Source organism: Glycine soja, chromosome 10, assembly GCF_004193775.1.
Source record: "Glycine soja cultivar W05 chromosome 10, ASM419377v2, whole genome shotgun sequence".
NCBI classification, from domain to species: Eukaryota; Viridiplantae; Streptophyta; class Magnoliopsida; order Fabales; family Fabaceae; genus Glycine; species Glycine soja.
In genome coordinates, this window is record NC_041011.1 from 36,162,128 (window position 1) to 36,183,204 (window position 21,077).

The 21,077-nt window shown below is 34.9% G+C and overlaps 2 protein-coding genes and 1 long non-coding RNA gene across 3 annotated transcripts; all 3 read right to left on the reverse strand.

The window, feature by feature from the left end:
- Window positions 1-310: 310 nt before the first annotated feature.
- On the reverse strand, window positions 311-3,935 carry LOC114371697 (WD repeat-containing protein 91 homolog). The gene is made up of 10 exons (XM_028329055.1): window positions 3,475-3,935; window positions 3,249-3,376; window positions 2,933-3,035; window positions 2,736-2,830; window positions 2,205-2,267; window positions 1,949-2,024; window positions 1,766-1,874; window positions 1,244-1,356; window positions 1,107-1,165; window positions 311-455 (listed from the first exon to the last, which is right to left on the reverse strand). Exons 1-10 carry the CDS (start codon window positions 3,850-3,852, stop codon window positions 326-328), a joined length of 1,254 nt encoding a protein of 417 aa, XP_028184856.1. The 5' UTR covers window positions 3,853-3,935; the 3' UTR covers window positions 311-325.
- Window positions 3,936-5,363: 1,428 nt separating this feature from the next.
- Window positions 5,364-8,555, reverse strand: LOC114371698. The gene is made up of 2 exons (XM_028329056.1): window positions 6,980-8,555; window positions 5,364-6,904 (listed from the first exon to the last, which is right to left on the reverse strand). The coding sequence occupies exons 1-2, from the start codon at window positions 8,553-8,555 to the stop codon at window positions 5,364-5,366; spliced, it is 3,117 nt and encodes a 1,038-aa protein (XP_028184857.1).
- Window positions 8,556-10,599: 2,044 nt separating this feature from the next.
- On the reverse strand, window positions 10,600-18,977 carry LOC114369497. The gene is made up of 5 exons (XR_003657645.1): window positions 18,506-18,977; window positions 18,382-18,418; window positions 17,814-17,891; window positions 10,993-11,127; window positions 10,600-10,673 (listed from the first exon to the last, which is right to left on the reverse strand). It is a non-coding gene; the product is annotated as an uncharacterized LOC114369497 (long non-coding RNA).
- Between the last annotated feature and the right edge of the window lie 2,100 nt (window positions 18,978-21,077).

Sequence of the window (21,077 nt, forward strand, 5' to 3'; positions counted from 1 at the left end):
GACACTAGATGTTTCAACAAGATAGGATAACCCTGGTTTCAACCAAGGCTCTCTGTATAGTGAGGAGTCTCCTACAGAGAAGCTAGGACTGTAATTCAAGGAGGGCTGCCACATGCTTAAGCTAAAGGAAACAACAATGCTATAGCATTTTTTATTTTATATTTGACCATGAACCTGACACAAGACAACCAGACACAACAATTCCAGATAACTAACAAGATAACCGGATATATTCAAAGCCAAAATTTACTGGGTGTAACAAGTCAAACCAATGTATGGATAATTATATAATTATAATCCCTAAAGGCAATGGTCTAATCACAATTCACCACGAATCATTAACCTGGTATATGGGTGCTCTAAATGAACTGGATGTTACCAAGAGTCTCCTCCCATTTGCATCTAATGCCATCTCATGTCTGCAATATTTTGAATCATTGAGGGGGTAACAGAACCTATGGAAGGAAAAAAAAAGGTCATGCTGTGAATTATTTCTTCAAACAAGTATAAAACCAAGGATAGGAGGAACCGGGATAAAAATGCTTTAGAAAGCAAGCCAAATACTCTAAATAAAATATTTACACTTATAATATTGGGACCCCACATCGACTAAAAAAAATATGGCCAATATAGTCATTATAAGACTCGGACAATCCTAACCTTCCAAACCAATTTTATATTATTGAGTTGTTAGACCCAAAGCCCAAATTGTAATTAGGATGTTATAATTCTGTATTAGGAAGTTATCTAGGATTAGGCATTTATATGTTGCATGATAGTTATATATAGGTTGTGTGACTAATTTGTAGAAGGCAATTAAGATGCTTGATTGGAATTTCTGGTATTTTGAAAGAGGAAATTCCTTGTTAGGGAGAAACCCTGTCTTTGTTGAAGTTTGTACTAAAATCTGGCCTAAAAAAACCAGATTATTTCTATAATTTATTCATAAATAATGAAGTCTGTTTACTTCTTGAGTCTGATATGACAATCCTCTATTTCATGCATCAAATTTTCCTGCATTTGGCTAATAAAAACTATTTTGAGCCGCACAAAAGAAAAAAGAAACAGTGTACATCTAAGTGTAAGGTGTCAAACTAGAAATATACCTACTAGAGTCTCTCGACCACAGGATTTGACCTTGATTTTGCAAACTCCACTCAAAAATCTGACAACAAAGAATAAATTAATATAAATGTACAACCCATTTCACAAGCTGGAATAACATTAAATTTATAATACTTGCCTTCCCATCAGAGCCCAGGCTAAAAATGCTAGTCTCATCTGGTCCAAACAGAATTGAACTGATGGAAGAATCATGTGCAGGCCAGCCAGTGATTTGTAGACCAGCAGACATGTCTTCGACTAGTTAAGGATGACATGATTGTCAAATCATGTGGCCACTGCTAGAACATTCTAAATACATTTATCTTTAAAAGAAATGCACCATTTTATTTCACTGAACAAGAAATCCCAGCAAATTGGCAACTCCAGCAAGGGAAGATATAACTTAATAAATGCAACCAATTGTTGAAATTGTGGGGATTTAAGTGTGATGGATATTATTGATAAATAATTAGAAACTAAAGAATTAAGAGAAATTAGAAAGAAATCAAATAACAATAGAAATATGGAAATATGACAATCAAATCAAATTATATTGGAAATATGTTTAACAGCAACAAAATTACATTATATTTTACTTCACATATTAATCACTAAGTATATCAAACCAAGGAAACAATCAAATGAACAAAATTAAGGATACCAAACATGTGAATCATTCCATCAACGGCAGAAGCTGCCAAAATCTTTCCATTGTGATTAAAGCATAGAGAAGTAATTGCTGGTGGATCTTCTCCAAGAGGAAGGACTGTCTTTATGAAATCCAAAATTAAAAATAGCCATAAACAACATAAACATAAAACATTTTATACAAAGAAGAACATACCATGGCTTTCCATGTCTTCATGTTCCACACAGTAAGTGAAGCAAAACCCAGGTTGTCAATATAGTTAGAACCAGCCCTACAAAGAAAGTAAGGTCCTCATATTCCATAGTTCATCCTTATGTCCGAAATCAAAACAGCAAAACATACATATCATAATAAGACTAACATTTTATTAAAAGTTACAACAGAGGATCAAATCAATAAATTAAATTACTAGTTCAACAAAGAATTCAATATTTAGAAATTTAACAAATACCCTCCAGATGCTGCTGCAGACACAAAAATAGGTTCCACAGGACTGCACTTTATGTCCAATACACTGTAAAACCACAAGTAGGAGAGTTAAAAAGGCAATACACAGAAACCTGGAAAATATACAAGGTTTAAATATGTTTCTGCGAATATAGCCATTTTTGTTTTTAGTCCTTGCAATTATTTTATTTTTTATCCCAACAATATTCACCATCACTTGTTTTGGTCACTGCCATAAAAGTAGAGACTAAAAACAAAAACCTTTATATTTTATAGGGACCTAAAAGTAGGGACTAAAAACAAAAACTGCTATCTGTGTAGGAACCATAAACAAAAAATTGTTATATTTTGCAGGGACATAAAACTAAAAAAGATATATTTGCAAAGATGTAAAACATGTTAACAACAAGTTCACGACAGGGACCAAAAACAACGAACATTGCAAGTTATAAAAAAATTATAGGGACTAAAAACAAAAACTACTATATTTGCAGGGACCTTCAACATATTAGGCCAATATATAATTAGGAAATACCTTGGAAATGCTTCGGTTGTGTTGAGGTCACAGACAACTCTCTTTGCATCCACATTCCATGCCTTAATGCACCCATCGGATGTACCTATAAGAAGCTTTTTATCAAGAGGAACAACTTAATAATTTAATTCATAATCTCATCTCATAATCATTACAACTGAATAAACTCAATCACCATGATAAATCAATTCACATACCAAGCGGTCTGATTTACATTCCCAGTCAAGTGACAAAATTTCAGTGCTGCAATATATGGTTGCATTTCTAGACACTGGAGTTGATGTATCATATGTCCATATCCTTCATTAAAACATGCAGAGCAAACAAAGGCAAAATTGCTTGAGAGATTTCATATAAAGGTTAAAAAGAAGCATTAATGATGCAAAACATATAAAGGGGAATTTGAAAAGAAAAATGTATTGGAGTGCATTAAGCTTTATTTCATTTACATCAGAGAATGTCAAGAAGAATGAAGCATCAACATTTGAAAGCCCAAATTTGCTGCCATCCCACTTCAACTCAACAGGTGTGTCGTACATGAAATATAGGCTCTTAGTCAGTTGACGCAACGGATCATGGTCAAAATCATTCGTCCCTCTTTCATCTGTTTCAGGAAGTTTCTTTGGACTAGTATCGGACTCCTAATTGTGTAATGAAAACAACAATTTACATAATTTCATAAACTAACATATATTCATGTAAACATGTCATGCAGCAAATATAATAACACCAAATTTACCTCATGTGACACTTTTTTCACAAGATTTGTTGGCCATGCAATGAATGTTTGAAGAGCCTGCTTGACATATTGAATCTCTGATGTCGGGAAGGGCACTTCGGCATCACCTTCTATAACTTTGTCAACACTCACCCTCACAACATCATCAGCATAAGTGACATTGTGAATGGCTGATCCACCCTCACATATTTTCCCCAAGGCCACCAACACTGTAGTATTTTGTCGTTGCACGTATAACCCCATAGTGGGTTTTAAGCTCACATTTTTGTCGCCTGATGGGTCAACATCAGCAGTTTCTACATTACTTCCTTTAGTGCTAAGACGTGCAGCCAATGCCTGTAAATCCACCTCAATAAGGGGAGAGTATTGTGATCCCATCTGACTCAATTGAATGAAGATCTGACTGGACAACTCCTTCTTAAATTCCTCCAGACTCCTCTTGTGTTGTTCTTCATATTCATTCCTTACTTATTCCTTTATGTTTCCAATAATGTCAGCCCACTGTTGTTGCATTAGTGTTGCTGAGGAACTACTCGACGTACGTGTTGCCCTACCATAAAATTGAGTAAGGGTCATACCAGATCCCGCTGCACGAACTCGACCTGGATGTTCCGGTTTGCCAATGGCCGTATTCAAGATGTCATCCCGACCATGGGGAACAAAACTACCCTGTGTCGTCTGCTCTTCTAACGAGTCCTAAAACAAGCACAACATATTGAAAGAGTTAATGAGGTAGTAATTATAAAGCAAACAAAAATTAGTTCCAAATTGATTATAATCATGCTGCAACTCACAATTCTATCCAAAATTTCTTTTGCTGCCTTTGATGTCATCTGGCCATATCGTTTGGTTCTAGCCATTTTCCACTTCACGTGCCTTTTAATGGGAGATGGCGGCTCCTCCAGATCAGACAATGGATTCTCAGTCAAAAGTGCCTGCTGTTGTCTTTGCTTTGTTTTCTCATCTAACATTTTTTTCTCAAGCAAGTCATAACCCCCACGAGACAGTACGTGGGGGCAGTCATTGTATTTTTGACTCTCCTTTGCCTTTTTCCGAATTTCCTGTCATTGACAATATATTATTTGCATTTATTTAATTGTTAAAAATGTACATTTCTAAAGAAATTTAAACTAAATTGAACAAACATGTTACCTGCCAATCCGGGGTCTTGCGACTTGCAACAAATTCGTCCCAAGTTTGTTTATCCATACCATATTTTGCTGAAGGATTTTCTTCCTGTCCGGCTTGTGTGTCAGCATAGACAAATTTAGTGGTTAGCGAAGACTTAAATTGCCTCCATCTAGTGCCCACCGTGGACATTACTTTTTTCTTGGCCTTTTTAGCTTCTGGGATATCAAATTTAGCCTGCATTACATATTCATCATGTCAATTTTAGTGCATGTAAACATTTTTTTGAAAATAAACTCAATGTTTGAATACATCAAATTGTTAATGTGACTTACCAAAATGTCCCCCCATACCATGTCCTTAAGAGTTTCTGGCACATTTTTCCAATTGCTGTGGACAATGGGGATCTTTTCTCGAGCTACAACCCCTAAAAAACTGTGGAACTTTTGCTTCTCTGGGCCTGATGCTCTTCCAGTTGCAGGATCCACATTAACTATTGGTCTAGGCTGATCTAAACTTCTTAAAGTCAACCTTCTAAGACGTGTGCTTTGTCGTGTCTTCTTAGGTTGTGGCTCCGAATTACCATCTGACTGCGGAGGGGACCTTGGCGGTGTCACCATGACGCTGTCCAAATGAAACAAATTTAGATTAATTTGGTAGGATTAAAAATAGCATGTATGCGGCACAAAATAAATATGAACGTTACATATAAGTCAATAACAAATAAAATAATATTGTAACATTACATTGATACAAGGCGGTTAAGGAGCAATGTTCTCCCATAAACCTTCAGCATGATCATTACGAATCGCATGTACGTCATCCACCTCTGCTTGTTCACATATTGAAGGCATTTTTGTGCAAAAATGAGGAGTCTCACAAATGTCAAGGGATGCATCATGAATTTGTTCCCTAACACCAATTGGCCTTCCTTGTAGAACCACTAATAATGTACGATTATTTGGATCTTGGATGTAAAACACTTGTCTAGCTTGTTCTGCCATTATGAATGGTTCCTCCTTGTAACCTACCTTGTTAAGGTCTACTAAAGTGAATCCCATTTCATCTCTATGAACACCGGTATTTCCATTAACCCAGTTACATTTAAATACTGGCACTCTAAATTGATTATAATCAAGCTCCCAGATTTCTTCAATAACTCCGAAATAAGGCATTGAGGCTTCAATTGGGTTGTTATCAGATGCTCTAGAAAAGTGCTCAGAATGAGCCTCCACAAGCACCCCACTATTCTGCACACTACTTTTATCATCTTGTGACTTTGTATAGAACGAATAATTGTTTATGTCATACCCCTGCCAAGTAGGGACATTTAGATTCGGACCAATAGCCAACAATCTTAATGTTTTGGAAGCATTGTCATCAGTCATTATTGTTTCTTTAAACCAGTTCATGAAAGTTCTATTATGCTCTTGTAACAATTTCATCATGTTCAATTTTGGGTTAATAGATGTCAGATATTGTTTGTGAGTTTGTATGTATGGAACGACCTCCTGTGTGTTATTCAAGATATACAAATGCGCCTGTGACACATCTTGTCGACTCATGGTAACAACATTGAAGCCTCGTGTCCCTTGACCTCCTCGTGTCCGGTCATGACGAATTTTCGGTACCCCCACAGCTTCAACTGTTTCCATGTATTGTGAACAAAACTCAATAGCTTCTTCAGCAACATACCTTTCTACAATGGAAGCTTCTGGTCGGTATTGATTTTTGGTATATCCCTTCAACACTTTCATGTAGCGTTCAATTGGATACATCCACCGCAAAAAAACCGGACCACACAACCGAATTTCCCTCACAAGATGAACAATGAGGTGAACCATGATGTCAAAAAATGATGGTGGGAAATACATCTCTAACTGACAAATGACAATGGCAGCCTCATTCTCCAAGTCATCCAATTGATGAGGATTAATGACTTTACTACATATGGCATTAAAAAGAAAGCACAAACGGGTTATGGCAACTCTAACTTTGTCAGGCAAGATGCCGCGAATCGCAACAGGCAATAATTGTTGCATTAAGACATGGCAATCATGAGACTTCAAGCCAACCAACTTAAGATCATTGAGGGCGACAAGGCTCTTGATATTTGAAGAGTATCCTTGTGGAACTTTGACATTCCGCAGACATTGACAAAAACTTTTCTTCTCTGCTGTTGACAGTGTGTGGCATGCTGGGGGTAAATATGTTCGTCGACCTTGTGATATGGGATGCAACTGCTCTCGTATTCCCATGTCAACCAAGTCTTGACGACATTTCAAACCATCCTTTGTCTTCCCTTTAATGTTAAGAAGAGTACCAATTAAACTATCACATACACTTTTCTCCACATGCATAACATCTAGACAATGACGCACATATAGATCAGACCAGTATGGAAGATCAAAGAATATTGAGCGTTTCTTCCACATGTTGTTGGGAGATGATGTCTTCTTCTGGGACTTGCCAAACACGGTTACAATGTCCTTTACACGATCATGAACTTGGTTTCCAGTTAATGCTTCTGGGGGGCCTTCATTCTCCTGACTTCCATTAAAAGCTTTTTTCAATCGTCGATAAGGGTGAAAAGCTTTTAGAAATCTTCGGTGTCTGGTATATACTGTCTTCTTTCCATGCTTGAGTTGGATGAAGCTTGTGTTTTTCTCACAGATAGGACATGCATGATGCCCTTTCACACTGTATCCACTTAAATTTCCATATGCTGGAAAATCATTAATAGTACAAAACACCATTGTGCGTAACCTGAACGTCTGCTGCACATTTGCATCCCACACATCTACCCCTTCTTCCCACAATTGTTTCAAGTCTTCGATTAATGGTGTAAGATACACATCAATATCATTCCCTGGCTGCCTTGGACCCGCGATCATCATACACAGGATAATGTATTTACGCAAAATGCACAACCATGGGGGAAGGTTGTAAATCATCAGTAAAACAGGCCAGGAACTGTGGTTGCTACTTAAGCTACCATAAGGATTCATTCCATCAGAAGCAAGAGCAAGCCTTAGGTTCCTTGGCTCATCCCCAAACTCTGGATACAAACGATCAATTGTCTTCCACTGTGGCGAATCGGCAGGATGTCGCAGTAATCCATCAGATTTTCGGTCATCCGAATGCCATGAAAGGTTTTTTGCATCATGTGCATTAGCAAACAATCGCTTAAACCTTGGTATTATTGGAAGATACCAGCACACCTTGGCAGGACGACAATTTTTGGTTCCTGCATCATCAGTTAATTCATCGTGTTGCACTTTGTATCGTGATACCCCACACGTGGGGCATTGCCGTAGTTCTGCATACTCATTTCTATACAATATGCAATCATTAGGGCATGCATGGATCTTCTTGTACTCCATTCCCACTGGACACAAAATCTTTTTGGCCTCGTAGTGATTTTTCGGCAAAGTGTTTTGTTCAGGAAGCATGTTCTTCAATAAGACCAGCAATTCAGTGAAGCTTTTATCACTCCACCCAAATCTTGCCTTCAAGTTTACCAAAGCTAACACAGCTGACAACCGCGTGAAAGATGTGCACCCCTGATACAATGGCGTGTTGGAATCACGTTCTATTGTATCATACAGAGGTGCATGCGCTTGCTCAAAAGTCTCTTGTCCAAGATCACGGATCATTTCCTCTATACGCTCTCCGCTGTCTTCGTGAACCGCCTGAGACTGAGAAACAGCTGGAATGTCGGCCGATTCCCCATGCCATATCCATTTTGTGTAATTTGGAATGATGCCGTAACATATCAGATGTGATCGGATTTCATCAACTGACTGTCGTCTACCATTAAGACATTTAACACATGGGCAAAAATAATTGCCCCTCAAACTTTCAGCATTAAGTTGCGTAAACAGTAGAAATTGTTCCACCCCGTTCTCATACTCATCACTGATGCGTTTTGCTTTCATCCAACTTCGATCCATGTTTCGTATTTGCTATTCATGACAATGAATAAGTTATCTGTGATGCATGCTAAACTCACTTTTTTGCATTGAAGGTGTGGCCCTACCCCATTCAGGAAGACATTTTTTATAGTTGAATCAAACGTACAAGTAAAATCTCTTTCGAGTGATTTGATGAAATTTCGGCAGCATTTCGCATTGGTCTTCAAGTACACAAGATGAAAGCGATGAATGTGTGAACAATCACCGCGATCAAATATGCACCCGAAGAACAATGTCAAATGCAGTATACCGAAATTTATTCAAATCATTCAAAAGATAATTTACCTCTACGTATGATTCAACTATAAAAATATGTCATCCCAAACTGTCCAAACGGACAATTCAAGAATCAATACATCGATTAATTCAAACTATCCGTATTAATCGATGTATCGAATCTCGAACGGGGAACTAAGGTTCACTCATAATGCAACTAACTAGTAACATGAAACAATATCGATATTTGAACAACGACATGTTACAATCATACCACTTTTTAAAAATAGAGACATACCTCGAAAGATGCTCAGTGTCAATGACAACGAGTGCGGGGATGCAGTTACAGGGAAAACACTAACACAAATGTTGTAATGACGACATATAATCTGTACCATCAATGGGGGAAACTATCAGCTGGATCAATCATACTCAAATAACAATGCATCATGTTTGAGGTTTATAAAATAGTACAACCAGTAAAGAGGTTTATTTTAAGTGAAATAAGGATAATTTAAATATTTAGTCAAATGGAAACAAATTAAGTTTTGCCTAACATCTTAACTTGACCAGAACAGGGAAAAGCATACTCATGTATTCTTTAACATGTTGAGGGCAACAAGCTTCTTTCACATGATAATAATACCATTCCAGAGTTTCTATGTGCCCACTAATTTAATTACATTGAATTAGAGCTTGAATTACACAAAAATATTACTTCAATCAGTACAACATCCATTAACCAAGGCCCGATTTTGTAGGTGTATAACAATGTCAATTATGTACAAAAGTCAAGTAATTAAATTCCCTGTACGTAAGGGCATTCATGAGTGACATGAGGCTCATTTGTGTTGTTATTGTCTTTGAAAATTATTATATCTTTTGTTCATTTGTTTTCCATTATTTATGATTGCTCCATTTTTGGCTGCCTAGCTGGCTAGCTTTTAGATCAACGGAAACAATGGGTTGATTCTAAAGGGTAGAGGCCTAGTTGACTAAAGACAAGAGCAATTAGAAAATAGCATTTTTTTTTGGGCTGAAAATAGAGGCTTGAGGAGTTGATGTTTTGCCCTATAAAGTATGTCAATATCAAGAATCTTCCCTAGCAACGTTAAATTGGTGTTTGCATCACAAAATTGTATTCAGAAATGATATTTCCATCGTGAAAAAGTTTATTTTTTGGAGTAGATTTAATAGAAAGACTTTTAGCTGACGATGGCATGATCCAGGGGAGTTTATTTTTTGCATTAATAGATTTAATGCAGTATGTGTTCTGCACTTCTTCTAGGATTTTCCTTCTTTTTTTTTTTGCCCTTCTACGTCTTTGGTAATGACTTTCTGGTTTTACTTTTCTCCATTTCATTAACTATTTTCTAGTTCTTCTTCTTGGCCAAGGTAAATTTCAATCTTCATTTTCATTCTTCTTTATGGATGCCAAAACATTGTTTTGCAGATTCAAGGTATGTCCTTCTTTCTTTCCTTTTCTTATTTGTTATCCTGTTACTTATTTGTTCTTCTTCTAGAGTTTTATCTTATCACAATAAAATCATGTTTTTTCCTACTAAATAAATTTGATACATAAATCAAAAAAATTTAAAATTTTCTTTTGTAAATCCTTTTTAAGAGACTTCAAAATAAAGATCCAAGGAAAAGAATGACTGCAGCACAAGCATTAGGTGAGTTTCTCATCTATTATTTGAGGGTATTGGTTTTTCTTCTATTCTATTCCTTACAGCCTACAGGTAAGGACTCTATGAAAAGACAGCTAGTGATGCCATGACTCCCATAACTGATTTTCACTTTTTTCTCAAGAAAGCTAGTCACTGGCTCAACTGCATTGTGACGCTCCACATCAAGCCCAAATTCAGACGGGAGGAACCTCTGATGATCAAAGAAACACAACTTTATATCTCTGATTCAAGTGTTCATCCATTTTAACTCGGTAGAAAAGAAATTTGATTTTCGTCGGCTATGTCACGTGAGAAATAAATATGAAAAAATCGAGAGTAAGATAAAAATCCTTAAATAAAACTGAAGATTTTGTCAAATTATTCTCCAAGTCACACCTAGAGTTATACTTAATATTTATATTTACCTACTAATACTATACACCAATATATGCGTACATTTGACAAATGAAGTACCATGCATAGTGATTAAGTTAATTATTTTGTTATAGAAGACTAGTGCATGTATGTACCTTGATGTTTCCAGCTTCTTTTATTGCTGCTATGAGCTTCACTTGATCATCTATTTGTTGTCCACCTAGTGTGGATATTACAACATCAACTTGCTTGATTGCCTTAACAAGGCTTTCATGATCACTTAGATCACCCTACAACATTATACAGAGAGGTGTCAGAAAAGTTGGATTATTGAACATTTAAATAGTACAAAAGTTTTATTTTATTTTGAAAAAAAAAAAATAGCTTGTGCTGCAGTCATTCTGCTATGTGAAAACTTATAAAAACCACAAACAGTATGAGACTATTTTCTTTAAGCTTCAACCTGTTAACTTGCTTTCCATCAAGATGATTTGCAGAAGTTAATTATTTTTGTCTGTTCGACCAAAACTATGTTGCTAGGTTTTGATAAACCCTAAGTTAATATTAATTAATAATTTTGCGCTTCAAAAAATTAGAAAAGAAATTCGGCGATCCAAAATTTCTAGATACGCATGCTAATCTGACTAAAGATAAGAGTGTGTTGTGCATTACTATCAGTTGAAGACACCAACACTATGGAGTAATGCGACTTTTTGACTTGTGAAATTGTTCCGTAAATTTTATTCATTCTCTCCCTTTTTTGCGGTTATCAAAATGGATAAGAAACACACATTAAAACTCCTAAATTAGAGATTCCTATAAAATTCTCAACCAAAAGAAAAATTATCCTAAAAAAGAAAATAATAAATTGTTATAGTTTCAACGGCTAACCATTTGTTAGGGAGAGGATCAAACTTTTCACTGCTGACCATAATTTATGAGCTACTATACCTATTTTCTGTATTATTCTTTCTTTAGTTTTTGAATTTTCAGGATGATTTCTATGGACTCAAAGTGAAAAATCACATCAATATTTCCATTCCCCATCATTGATCTTTAACCTTGTTCAGCTAGAACACCAGAGTTACATTTACATTTTCTTTAATTTTTTCTTCAAGGGGGGACTTGTTCAGCAAGAACACCAGAGTCACATTTACATTTGATAATTACTATGATGATTATAATGACTTGTTTTGATGTGGTAATGGCTAAAATGTCCCCTTTATGAGTTTTCCATTGTGGGATTGTCACAAATGCATGCATGCAACTAAGACCTTGAAAAGCATTATAATTTGAGAATGGAACCTACTTTGAAGGAAACAAAAAAGGGCTTGAATGCAAGGGACATTCAACTTCGTATATTAAAAGTACTTCATGTTTCATTTGAGATTAGCTACACTTTCATGCAAAGGAATCCATTGGTTTCGGGTGCTTTGTTAGTCTTCTTCATTTTGTACATATTTCTTTCTTTTATTTATAACTTGTTGGTCTTCTTGTCCCCATTTTTCATGTGCACTGCCATTTTTGTTAGAATCTTTTGGAGTTCTGAGCAAAACCTCCTTAATATTGTCAACAATGAGGAGGAAAAGGGAGGGGAGAAAAGGGATGAACCAAAAATTTCACCTGAGATGATCAGGAATGAGAGACGTAGTTTACTTTATAAGTGTCCATCATACAATGCAACAAGTAGAATAAGAAATTTCACAGGGAAGAAATTGGATGTTTATGGTGGTTTAGAAATAAAAGCCAAGGATTTATCGTCGGTGTTTCGCAATGAATTCCCTAGAAACAACAATAAGATTGGAAGGACTAAATTTGACAAGGAAGAGATTGGTTCTTTGGAGGCTCCTATAAAGCAAGTTTTGTTTTCTGAACCTTCAACGATGAACCTGGTGACTCATGTTGTTAGTTCTGATGGTCTAGAGAAAAGGACAGAAAACAAAGAGGATGAGAAAAAAGTTCAAGAGGGTGGCAATAAAGGTGAATTGACAGAGGATGAACAGAAAAATGAAATGGATCTTGGGACATGTGAGTTGGAGAGACAGCTGGTGATGCCATGACTCCCATAACTGATATATTTTCTATTGATATTAATGCAAAGCTTGATAGGTAAGGACTCTATTTGTGACTCAAAAAAATTACAAGTTCAAACTAGCTTTTGTATCTTATACAGCATTTTGTCATCCAACTGAATGCTTATTATTAAGCAGGGATTTGATGAATCCAATATTGGAGAAAGGGCATAGCAGAGTTCCTGTCTATTATGAGCAGCCTACAAATTTTATTGGACTTGTTCTGGTATGTAATTATGCATACAGTCACTTATTTTTCTTTATTCCTTCAGTATTGAACAGTCATTTTCTGCTATGTGAAAACTTATAAAAACCACAAACAGTATGAGACTATTTTCTTTAAGCTTCAACCTGTTAACTTTCTTTCCATCAAGATGATTTGCAGAAGTTAATTATTTTTGTCTGTTCGACCAAAACTATGTTGCTAGGTTTTGCTATGTTCTTATAATTAATATTAAGAATAAAATCCTAAATTATTTTTTCTATTTTTGGCCAAAAATTAAAATCAAGTAATATTGATGAATTAAAATACCATAAAACTTATTTTCATAATTAATATTAATAATATAACATTTAATCTAATAATTAAATTATATCAGTCGATATAATTGTAACAAATTACTCAGAATCATACTCACTAACACAGTTATTCGGATCTACCAACCAAGTGCCCAATTAACCAAACCTAGAAACCACCCACAAGTTTGAAGCTTTTATTTCTTAAAATTAAATGACAGCTCACTTGAATTGGTACAGATATTTTTGAAGAATTGGATTTATGAGCCTCTTGTAAACGCTTTCTATGATCAGTCTGAATTTCTTTCAAAGGAATGAATCTCATCAACCTATCACTATACATTCCATATATTGTTCTTGTAGGCTGTGGTCAATGAAGATTCTACTGGGGATGTAATTCCTTTACAACATCAAATTCCACTTTTGAAGGTGGTATCCGCTATTTCTTGTAGTATAAGTTTTATGTGAGTTGCTAATTTAACTAAAATGATAAATTTTTGGGCCAGGAAGAGCTTTCTATCCTTAAACGACGTCAGAATATCTCTAGGTCTTGGTCATTTTCTTTGTCATCTATCAGAGATATAAAACAATCACTAGAACTCGAAGACTGTTGCCTAGAAAATGCAACTGACATGGTTGACCAACATGAAGATAACATGCCGGATTATGAATCCAAGGGCATCAGAATGTCCCACAAACAGGTATACATGGGTAGGCTTGGCTATGTTAATGAAGGCCAGTGTAATGACAATTTATGTATGAAGGATGAACCAATGTTTCTATTGTTTTCATGCCTTATTGCTTCAAGATATATTGAATTCAGGACTTCTCCTTTGTAATTATTCATTTGTTTTATTCGTGTATGATCATCATAATTCTTGTCAAAATTTGAGAATGGATTGTTGATTTGTCATCTTCTGATGCCTTTAAAAATTTCATGTTTTTATTGATTTGCCAAATTCTGATATATTTTTATTTTTGGACTTTCTGTTGTTTTAATTTATGATATTATCAAATACTTGGTCAACATTTGTGTGAAATACTCAAAAAGAAAATTTGATCATCTATATTAATTTTGAGCATGATTCTCTCTTGTGGATAATATATATTTATGATTTGTACCATTAAAAAAATTAAAACTAATTTAATTTATGATATTTTTTATAAAGTAATTTAAATTATTTTATAAGAAATATATATATAGTCAAAATATTATTTTGTAATATATATATATATATATATATATTTATATATATAAACACATTATACATATTAACTAGTTAGATATAAATTATGTTTTAGTATAAAAATCTCTATCTTATAATATAAAAATTATTCAACAGAATATTTACAGATTAAATTATTTAAATTTTTATTATATCATTTTAAAGTAAAAATTATTTTCCCTTAAAAAAAGGTAAAGAAAGAGTCCTCTCCATGATCTGTCTTTTGTTGCTTGAGAATCCTCCACATTAGAATCAACACCATATGTATGTTTATTTGTAAACTATCCCCCCATGCTAAGGTTGCCTAAAACTACTAGAAGAAGAGGTGAGGAACAACCATCCATCAGCAATGATTACCTAATAGACAGTTGAAAACGAACAAGAACTAGAAAGACGAGTAAGGTAAAAGTATAGCTAATGGTGAGAATCCTAAGAAGACGGAGTAGGACTGAGGGGCAAAAACACCCAAATGATTCTCGAGAGTGGTAGCTCTATGAAGGTTTGAATCTCGTCACCTTCATGTGAATTAAGGGCTCAAGTGCACAGCCTAAAGAGCATCCATCCACTCTTGAAGGGCCATAGGTGTTACGGTTATCAAGTCATGGAATGCACTACTACCCTGACCATATATAGGTGCATTTCATCTTGTAGTGTACCAAAGTCTAACTCTTCATATCACTACAGCACATGCCATCAGTGTATAGTCCTTCATCATATATCGTCTCAACTCGTGAATTCAGGATTGACACAATGAGGCTTTCACATCATTACTCTCTATAATATCCAATAACATTTCCTCTACAATTTGATTCCAACTACGAATACCTCATACATATGGTGACTGACCTCAAAATCACATAGATATGTATAAAAGTAAAATTTTATTAAAAAAATAATGATATCCTATAAATTATAAATATATATTAATATTTATAATAATTCTTTTTATAAAATATTTATGTATCGGCTTAATTATTTGTTAAATCCATAATTAATATATGTACACAATGGGTGGCCTTGACTAGCCGAAAAAGAGAAAATAAAATTAATAGCATTAACTATAAAAGTATATTTAATTTTATTTGATGATCTCCTCATTATTTAAGAAAAAATATTGTTTGATTTAAAAGGATGTTATAAGAACTAATCTTTTTAAAAGAGATGTTAGGGTGTTATTTCATTGTGTTTTTTTACACTACCCCAGAAATACTCTCTTTTGTTTTTAATTTATATTTTACATAAATATTAATTACTATAAATAATTCACTTACTAATTAAATTCAATATATTATTTTTTGGCATAAATATATTAATTTTTTAATATATATATATATATATATATATATATATATATATATTCTTATCTTTATATTTCATTTTTCTAAAACATATTGCTAACTCCATGCATCTTGTATCAAGTTCTGGCCTTTCTATGCATATCAGCAAATGCACAATTATTAATTTATTTTCTGTTAAAAGAACTTCAAACAGGGACAAAAATCTGGTGCAGAGAGAAATGAGGGCCAGATGTTTTCTTTTTCTTTGGCTATAGAACCCTAAATATATATGTTGTTACTAAAGGTATCATGATTGACAAAGTTCATTTTCTGGATTCGAGGTGGAATCAATCAAGATGAAGAATGCATAATTTACTGAAGGGATCTCATTTTAGTGGGGAACTTTGAAAATCACTTAATGTTGTACACTAATAAGAAAATGCCAGGCCTATTCAATCTTTTGAGTGGAATTTGTATAAAATAGTGACAGAGACATTACCACTAGGCCAAACAAAAAGGCAAAACCACGCCATAGAAAGTAATAAAATAAAATAAAAAAGAGGCTAAAAAATAGAAAGCAATGTACTATAGAGATCTTCGGGCTATTCTTATTTTTGTGGAATTATTAGAGTCTAACTTTTTTTCTGAACCTAACTCCAACTTCTGATACATGCATGCTCCCAGCTCCAGGCATTTACCAGAAAAAGTAAATAATTTCTTAGCTATATAATATATGTGATCTAAGACATTCTAAGAATTGGAAAGTTCCTCCAATAATGTGATGTGAAATTGGCTGATGTCATGAAAATTATCAACTAGTAGTACCTTATAATTTGTCAGTACACTGATGTAGAGCATGTGATACACTAAACCCCACTAAAGAGTTTATAGTGAGAAGCATTCAAATTATGACATCCGATAAAGTTATGACACTTGAATTACTCCAATATGAATTAATCTGTATGGAAAGGTCAACGATTGATAGATATAATGGGACACTATATATATATATATATATATATATAACCATGTCTAGAGCTTTCAAAGAATATTAACAGTTCTTCTTCTGTACATTATCCAACTACAGACTTGTTCTACGGTCTGGTTCTTCCTAGTTGATATTTAGTGGCTTTTTTATGTGGGAGCTTCATTATGATGTTGGCTACAAAGTCATCATGGATTGGATATTGACGCCATCATGACATTGGATATAACGTACAAGACTAATCTTTGATTTTGAAAGGACACATTGGACTTGGAGTATATTAACAAAGGATAATATCAAGGAATTTGTTAAATCACAAAAAAAAAAATAAGCCAAATTAGGTAAGACAATATCAAGCAAAATTTCAGAAAAACAATTCAATGCCTTCTGCTGCTAAAGCAGTCTAAGAGGGTTAGTATAAACCAAAAACAGAGAGGCTGGAATCATTTGCTCCATGACTCTATCAGTCTGTTTGCTACCTTTTGAGAGTTAGAACTGAACTTTTCAAACTAGTCATGACTCAATAATTATAAATTATATCAGGCAAAACAAGACGTAAGACAAACAAAAGAATTATTCTCTGTAGTTTGATGCTTCTTGATCATTCTCTCTACTTGGTTTGAAAATAAATCACAACTGTGTGAGAACTAGAAGCAAGCACAATAAGTGGCAGAGATGTCAAAGTCTCTCATTTAATCATGGACAAAGAAACTTCATTTTAGCCCATCAAGAAGACAGGGGAATTTTATAATGGAACATTCTATATGAAAAAACATATTCAATAGTTTCATGGACCCTAAAATATGTCAAAGTTCATTTCTCATATATTTCCAAAAAAGAATCTCCCATTCTAGTGTATGAGACTACAGAACTACAAATGACATAAAATATGTGCCATACCCGTTGATCATCTGATCCAGATATCAGTAACGAACCTTTGGAATTCCAAGCCACCGCATTGACACAGCCAGTGTGGCCCTATTAAATTCATGAGCAAAAGGATGCCTAGCAAAGTCAACAAACAAAATTTGGGATAAATAGATTTTATTTTTTGTATTGAGGGGGGATGCACAGAGAAGGAAGAAAACAGCTGCAGAAACTTGAAGAGAATGTTAGTGGAAATCTATGGCTAGTGCAAGCATTTTTTAAAAAACTCATGACTACTGAAAATAAGTCTAATCAATATAATATAATTAAGGTTTCAAATTGTGGTTTCATCAGGATTGCGGGAAAATGGGAAATTGCAGATAACCGCATCTGATGAGGCCATAACTGTGATTGTGTTGTGGTCATGATAAACCCAAAAACCTTGATGTTGCGGCCACATTGATTTTGAAAGGACACATTGGACTTGGAGTATATTAACAAAGGATAATATCAAGGAATTTGTTAAATCACAAAAAAAAATAAGCCAAATTAGGAATTCAAAATTTTAAAAGTCACTTTACAAAATTCCATGCCTCTGTACCTCGAATTTCCAAGACCTTCCTAAATTTACTTCGCCTCTACAAGAATCAACAACAAACAGATCAGTTTCCTCGTCAAAATCTAAAACACACAGAGAGGGAAGATAAAGTGATAAATAAAAGAACCTTCTTCGCAGGTGTATCTACGACTCTCTGTAAGAATCAACAGTTTTCCCTACTTAGGGTTCAAGACTTCAACCCCTCGCGGAGGCCACCAGTGCACGACGAGCGGTGCACGGTTTGTGGTGGCGCGTTCAGACGATGCCAACAAACATGAGCAGAAACACCAGAGACTTCTATTCTGGTAAAAGCCCTACGAGATTGTCGTCTTCGAGGCCGTGCTGGTTCCAATTATGGCAACAAACACGAGCAGGAACACCAGAGAGATCTATGAACAGATCTGTCACCTCTAAAGCTCCATCAAGAAGATTTGTTGCCTCTAGATCTCTCTTGCAGTGTTTGGGGAGGAAGCTGAGGGGCTTGGAGAATGAGAAGAGGAGGATGATGGAAGAGCTGAAGTGATTTCGGATTCAGATCTTCTTTTCAAGTTCAATGAATTACCACCGCGTTTTTCTCTTGCGACGGGTTTTGAAAAACCGGTGCTAGGTTCAAAGAAAGGACAAGCAGAACAAAGAAAGGAGTTCGTAGCAGAGGACGACGAGGTTGCGGTTTTGTTTTTTTTTTATTTTGAAAATTACGACGGGTTTTTACTAAAAACCGGCGTAAATTATAAGAAACATAACATTCTAAGGCGGTTTTCAATAACCGCCTTAGAATGTGCGTCCTAAAATGCCATTTGCAAGCCAATAATTTCAAAAATGCCACCGCACCACTTATTAAAGCGGTTCCTTATACAACCGACGTAAAGTGCGTGTCTTAAAAAAGGCTTTTTGTAGTAGTGAGGTATCAATACTATTTTTTGTTTGTGTTCATTTGTTTAAGTGTTGACTTAAATGAAAATGATATGGTTGTTTGCATGTTGTTGTATATTTCATCTGTAGGGTTGAGAGTGCTCATTGGTCACTAAAGAGACTTCTACAAAACTCTGTTGGTGACATGCAGTATTTGGGAAGCAATGAATAATATGATGACACTTCAACACACCCAGATTAAAGCATCTCTTGAGACTAGCACGCACGTGGTTGGGCATGTGTTTAAAGTAACCTTGTACAAAAAACTACTTGGCACGGTATCAAGGTACACTTTAAATGAAATTGCTGCTGAGTATGAGCGTGTAGCTTATGCAGGCAAAAACCCTTCACATTGTGGATGTGTCATGAGGAGTACCCATGGTCTTCCATGTGCATGTGAGTTGTTTAAATATGTTGTTAGCTCCATACCACTCGAGACAATCCACATTTTTTGGCGGAGACTTAGTTTTTCAGATCAAGGGTTATGTGAGACACAGGTGACCATAACTGAGGAGATGGAAACCATATCGAAATGCTTTGAGTAGCTTGATGTTTGTGGCAAAGTACATTTGAAGTCAAAGCTGTGAGAAATTGTTTATCTTGATATGAACTCCATGTGTCCTCCTCTAGAAAAGGTGAAGACCAAGGGTGCTCCAAAAAAACCGCTGACCAAACAACAAAAGTCAACAAAAAGCGATCTGTCTTATTGGGAGTAGGTTGTTGTGTTATACTTTATGCAAAATAGTAATTCATCTGTGAAACATAGTGCATCATCATTTAAGGACCCAATATAGAGACAAAATATTCCAATGTTGGATCAATTTCATCCGTGCATCTAGGATTCTATTGAAAATATTATTGATGTCAAAGAAGATGGTAATTGTGGTTATCTGGCAATAGCTGGGTTATTGGGTATAGGTGAGGAATCGTGGTCATTGGTGCGCAACCATCTGCATAAAGAACTGACAAGCTGGTCCAAAGAGTATATCAACCTGGTTGGTGGCATAGAGAGATTTGAGGAATTAAAGCGTTCCCTACTTGTTGACGGATTATCTATGGTGCGTAACTTTATTATTATGTCATTTTTTTAAATAACATTTTAAGTAACCACTATTTGTTGTCTATTACATATAGGTTACCATGGACAAATGGATGAATATTATGGATATGGGATATGTCATTGCTTCACGATACAACGTGATCGTTGTTTCTCTTTCACGACAACAAAGCATGACCTTTTTTCCTCTTAGAAGTTAGCCACCACCAGATTCTTTTGTGCATCGTGTAATATGTATTGGTCATGTGTATGAAAATTATTTTGTACAGGTAATTGCATAATTATGATGTTAGTATAACTGGTGACACTATAGTTGGGTATCTTATGTTTAATTTGTTTGTCATTATCTAACAGGTTTTGTTACGAGACCGTTGTCCTTTACCACCACTAGCGTTGTTATGGAGTACACATTGTAATTCTCAGGCAAAGTAGTGGCCCACTCCGTACATACGTAGAATGTAGCGTTACACAAATTTGTCTAGGCTAAAAATCGAATTTGTTGATTTAGGTGAACCATGAACATAAAATATGTTATTACCATTAATGTATGTGTAAATTATAATTTTGTTGACATTCATAATTTTCTTTGCAGACATTATTTTTAAAAGTTAGGAAATAATTAAATTCTTTGAAAATAATAAACATACGGTTTCATTAGCTAATGGACACGAATTCAAACATTACATTAACTTCAACATAGTCGAAACAAAAAAATGCATGAAAAACTACA

Excerpts from the sequence above, each read along its gene's own strand:
- LOC114371697 (XM_028329055.1), bottom strand. The coding sequence starts at position 3,852 with ATGGGATCACAATACTCTCCCCTTATTGAGGTGGATTTACAGGCATTG. Across the intron at positions 2,025-2,204 it reads TCTGCAGCAGCATCTGGAGG|GGCTGGTTCTAACTATATTG; the intron begins GTATTTGTTAAA and ends CTTTCTTTGTAG. Across the intron at positions 1,357-1,765 it reads TGGAATGATTCACATGTTTG|ACATGTCTGCTGGTCTACAA; the intron begins GTATCCTTAATT and ends AACTAGTCGAAG.
- LOC114371698 (XM_028329056.1), bottom strand. The coding sequence starts at position 8,555 with ATGGATCGAAGTTGGATGAAAGCAAAACGCATCAGTGATGAGTATGAG. Across the intron at positions 6,905-6,979 it reads CTGGTCTGATCTATATGTGC|GGAAGACAAAGGATGGTTTG; the intron begins GTCATTGTCTAG and ends TTAACATTAAAG.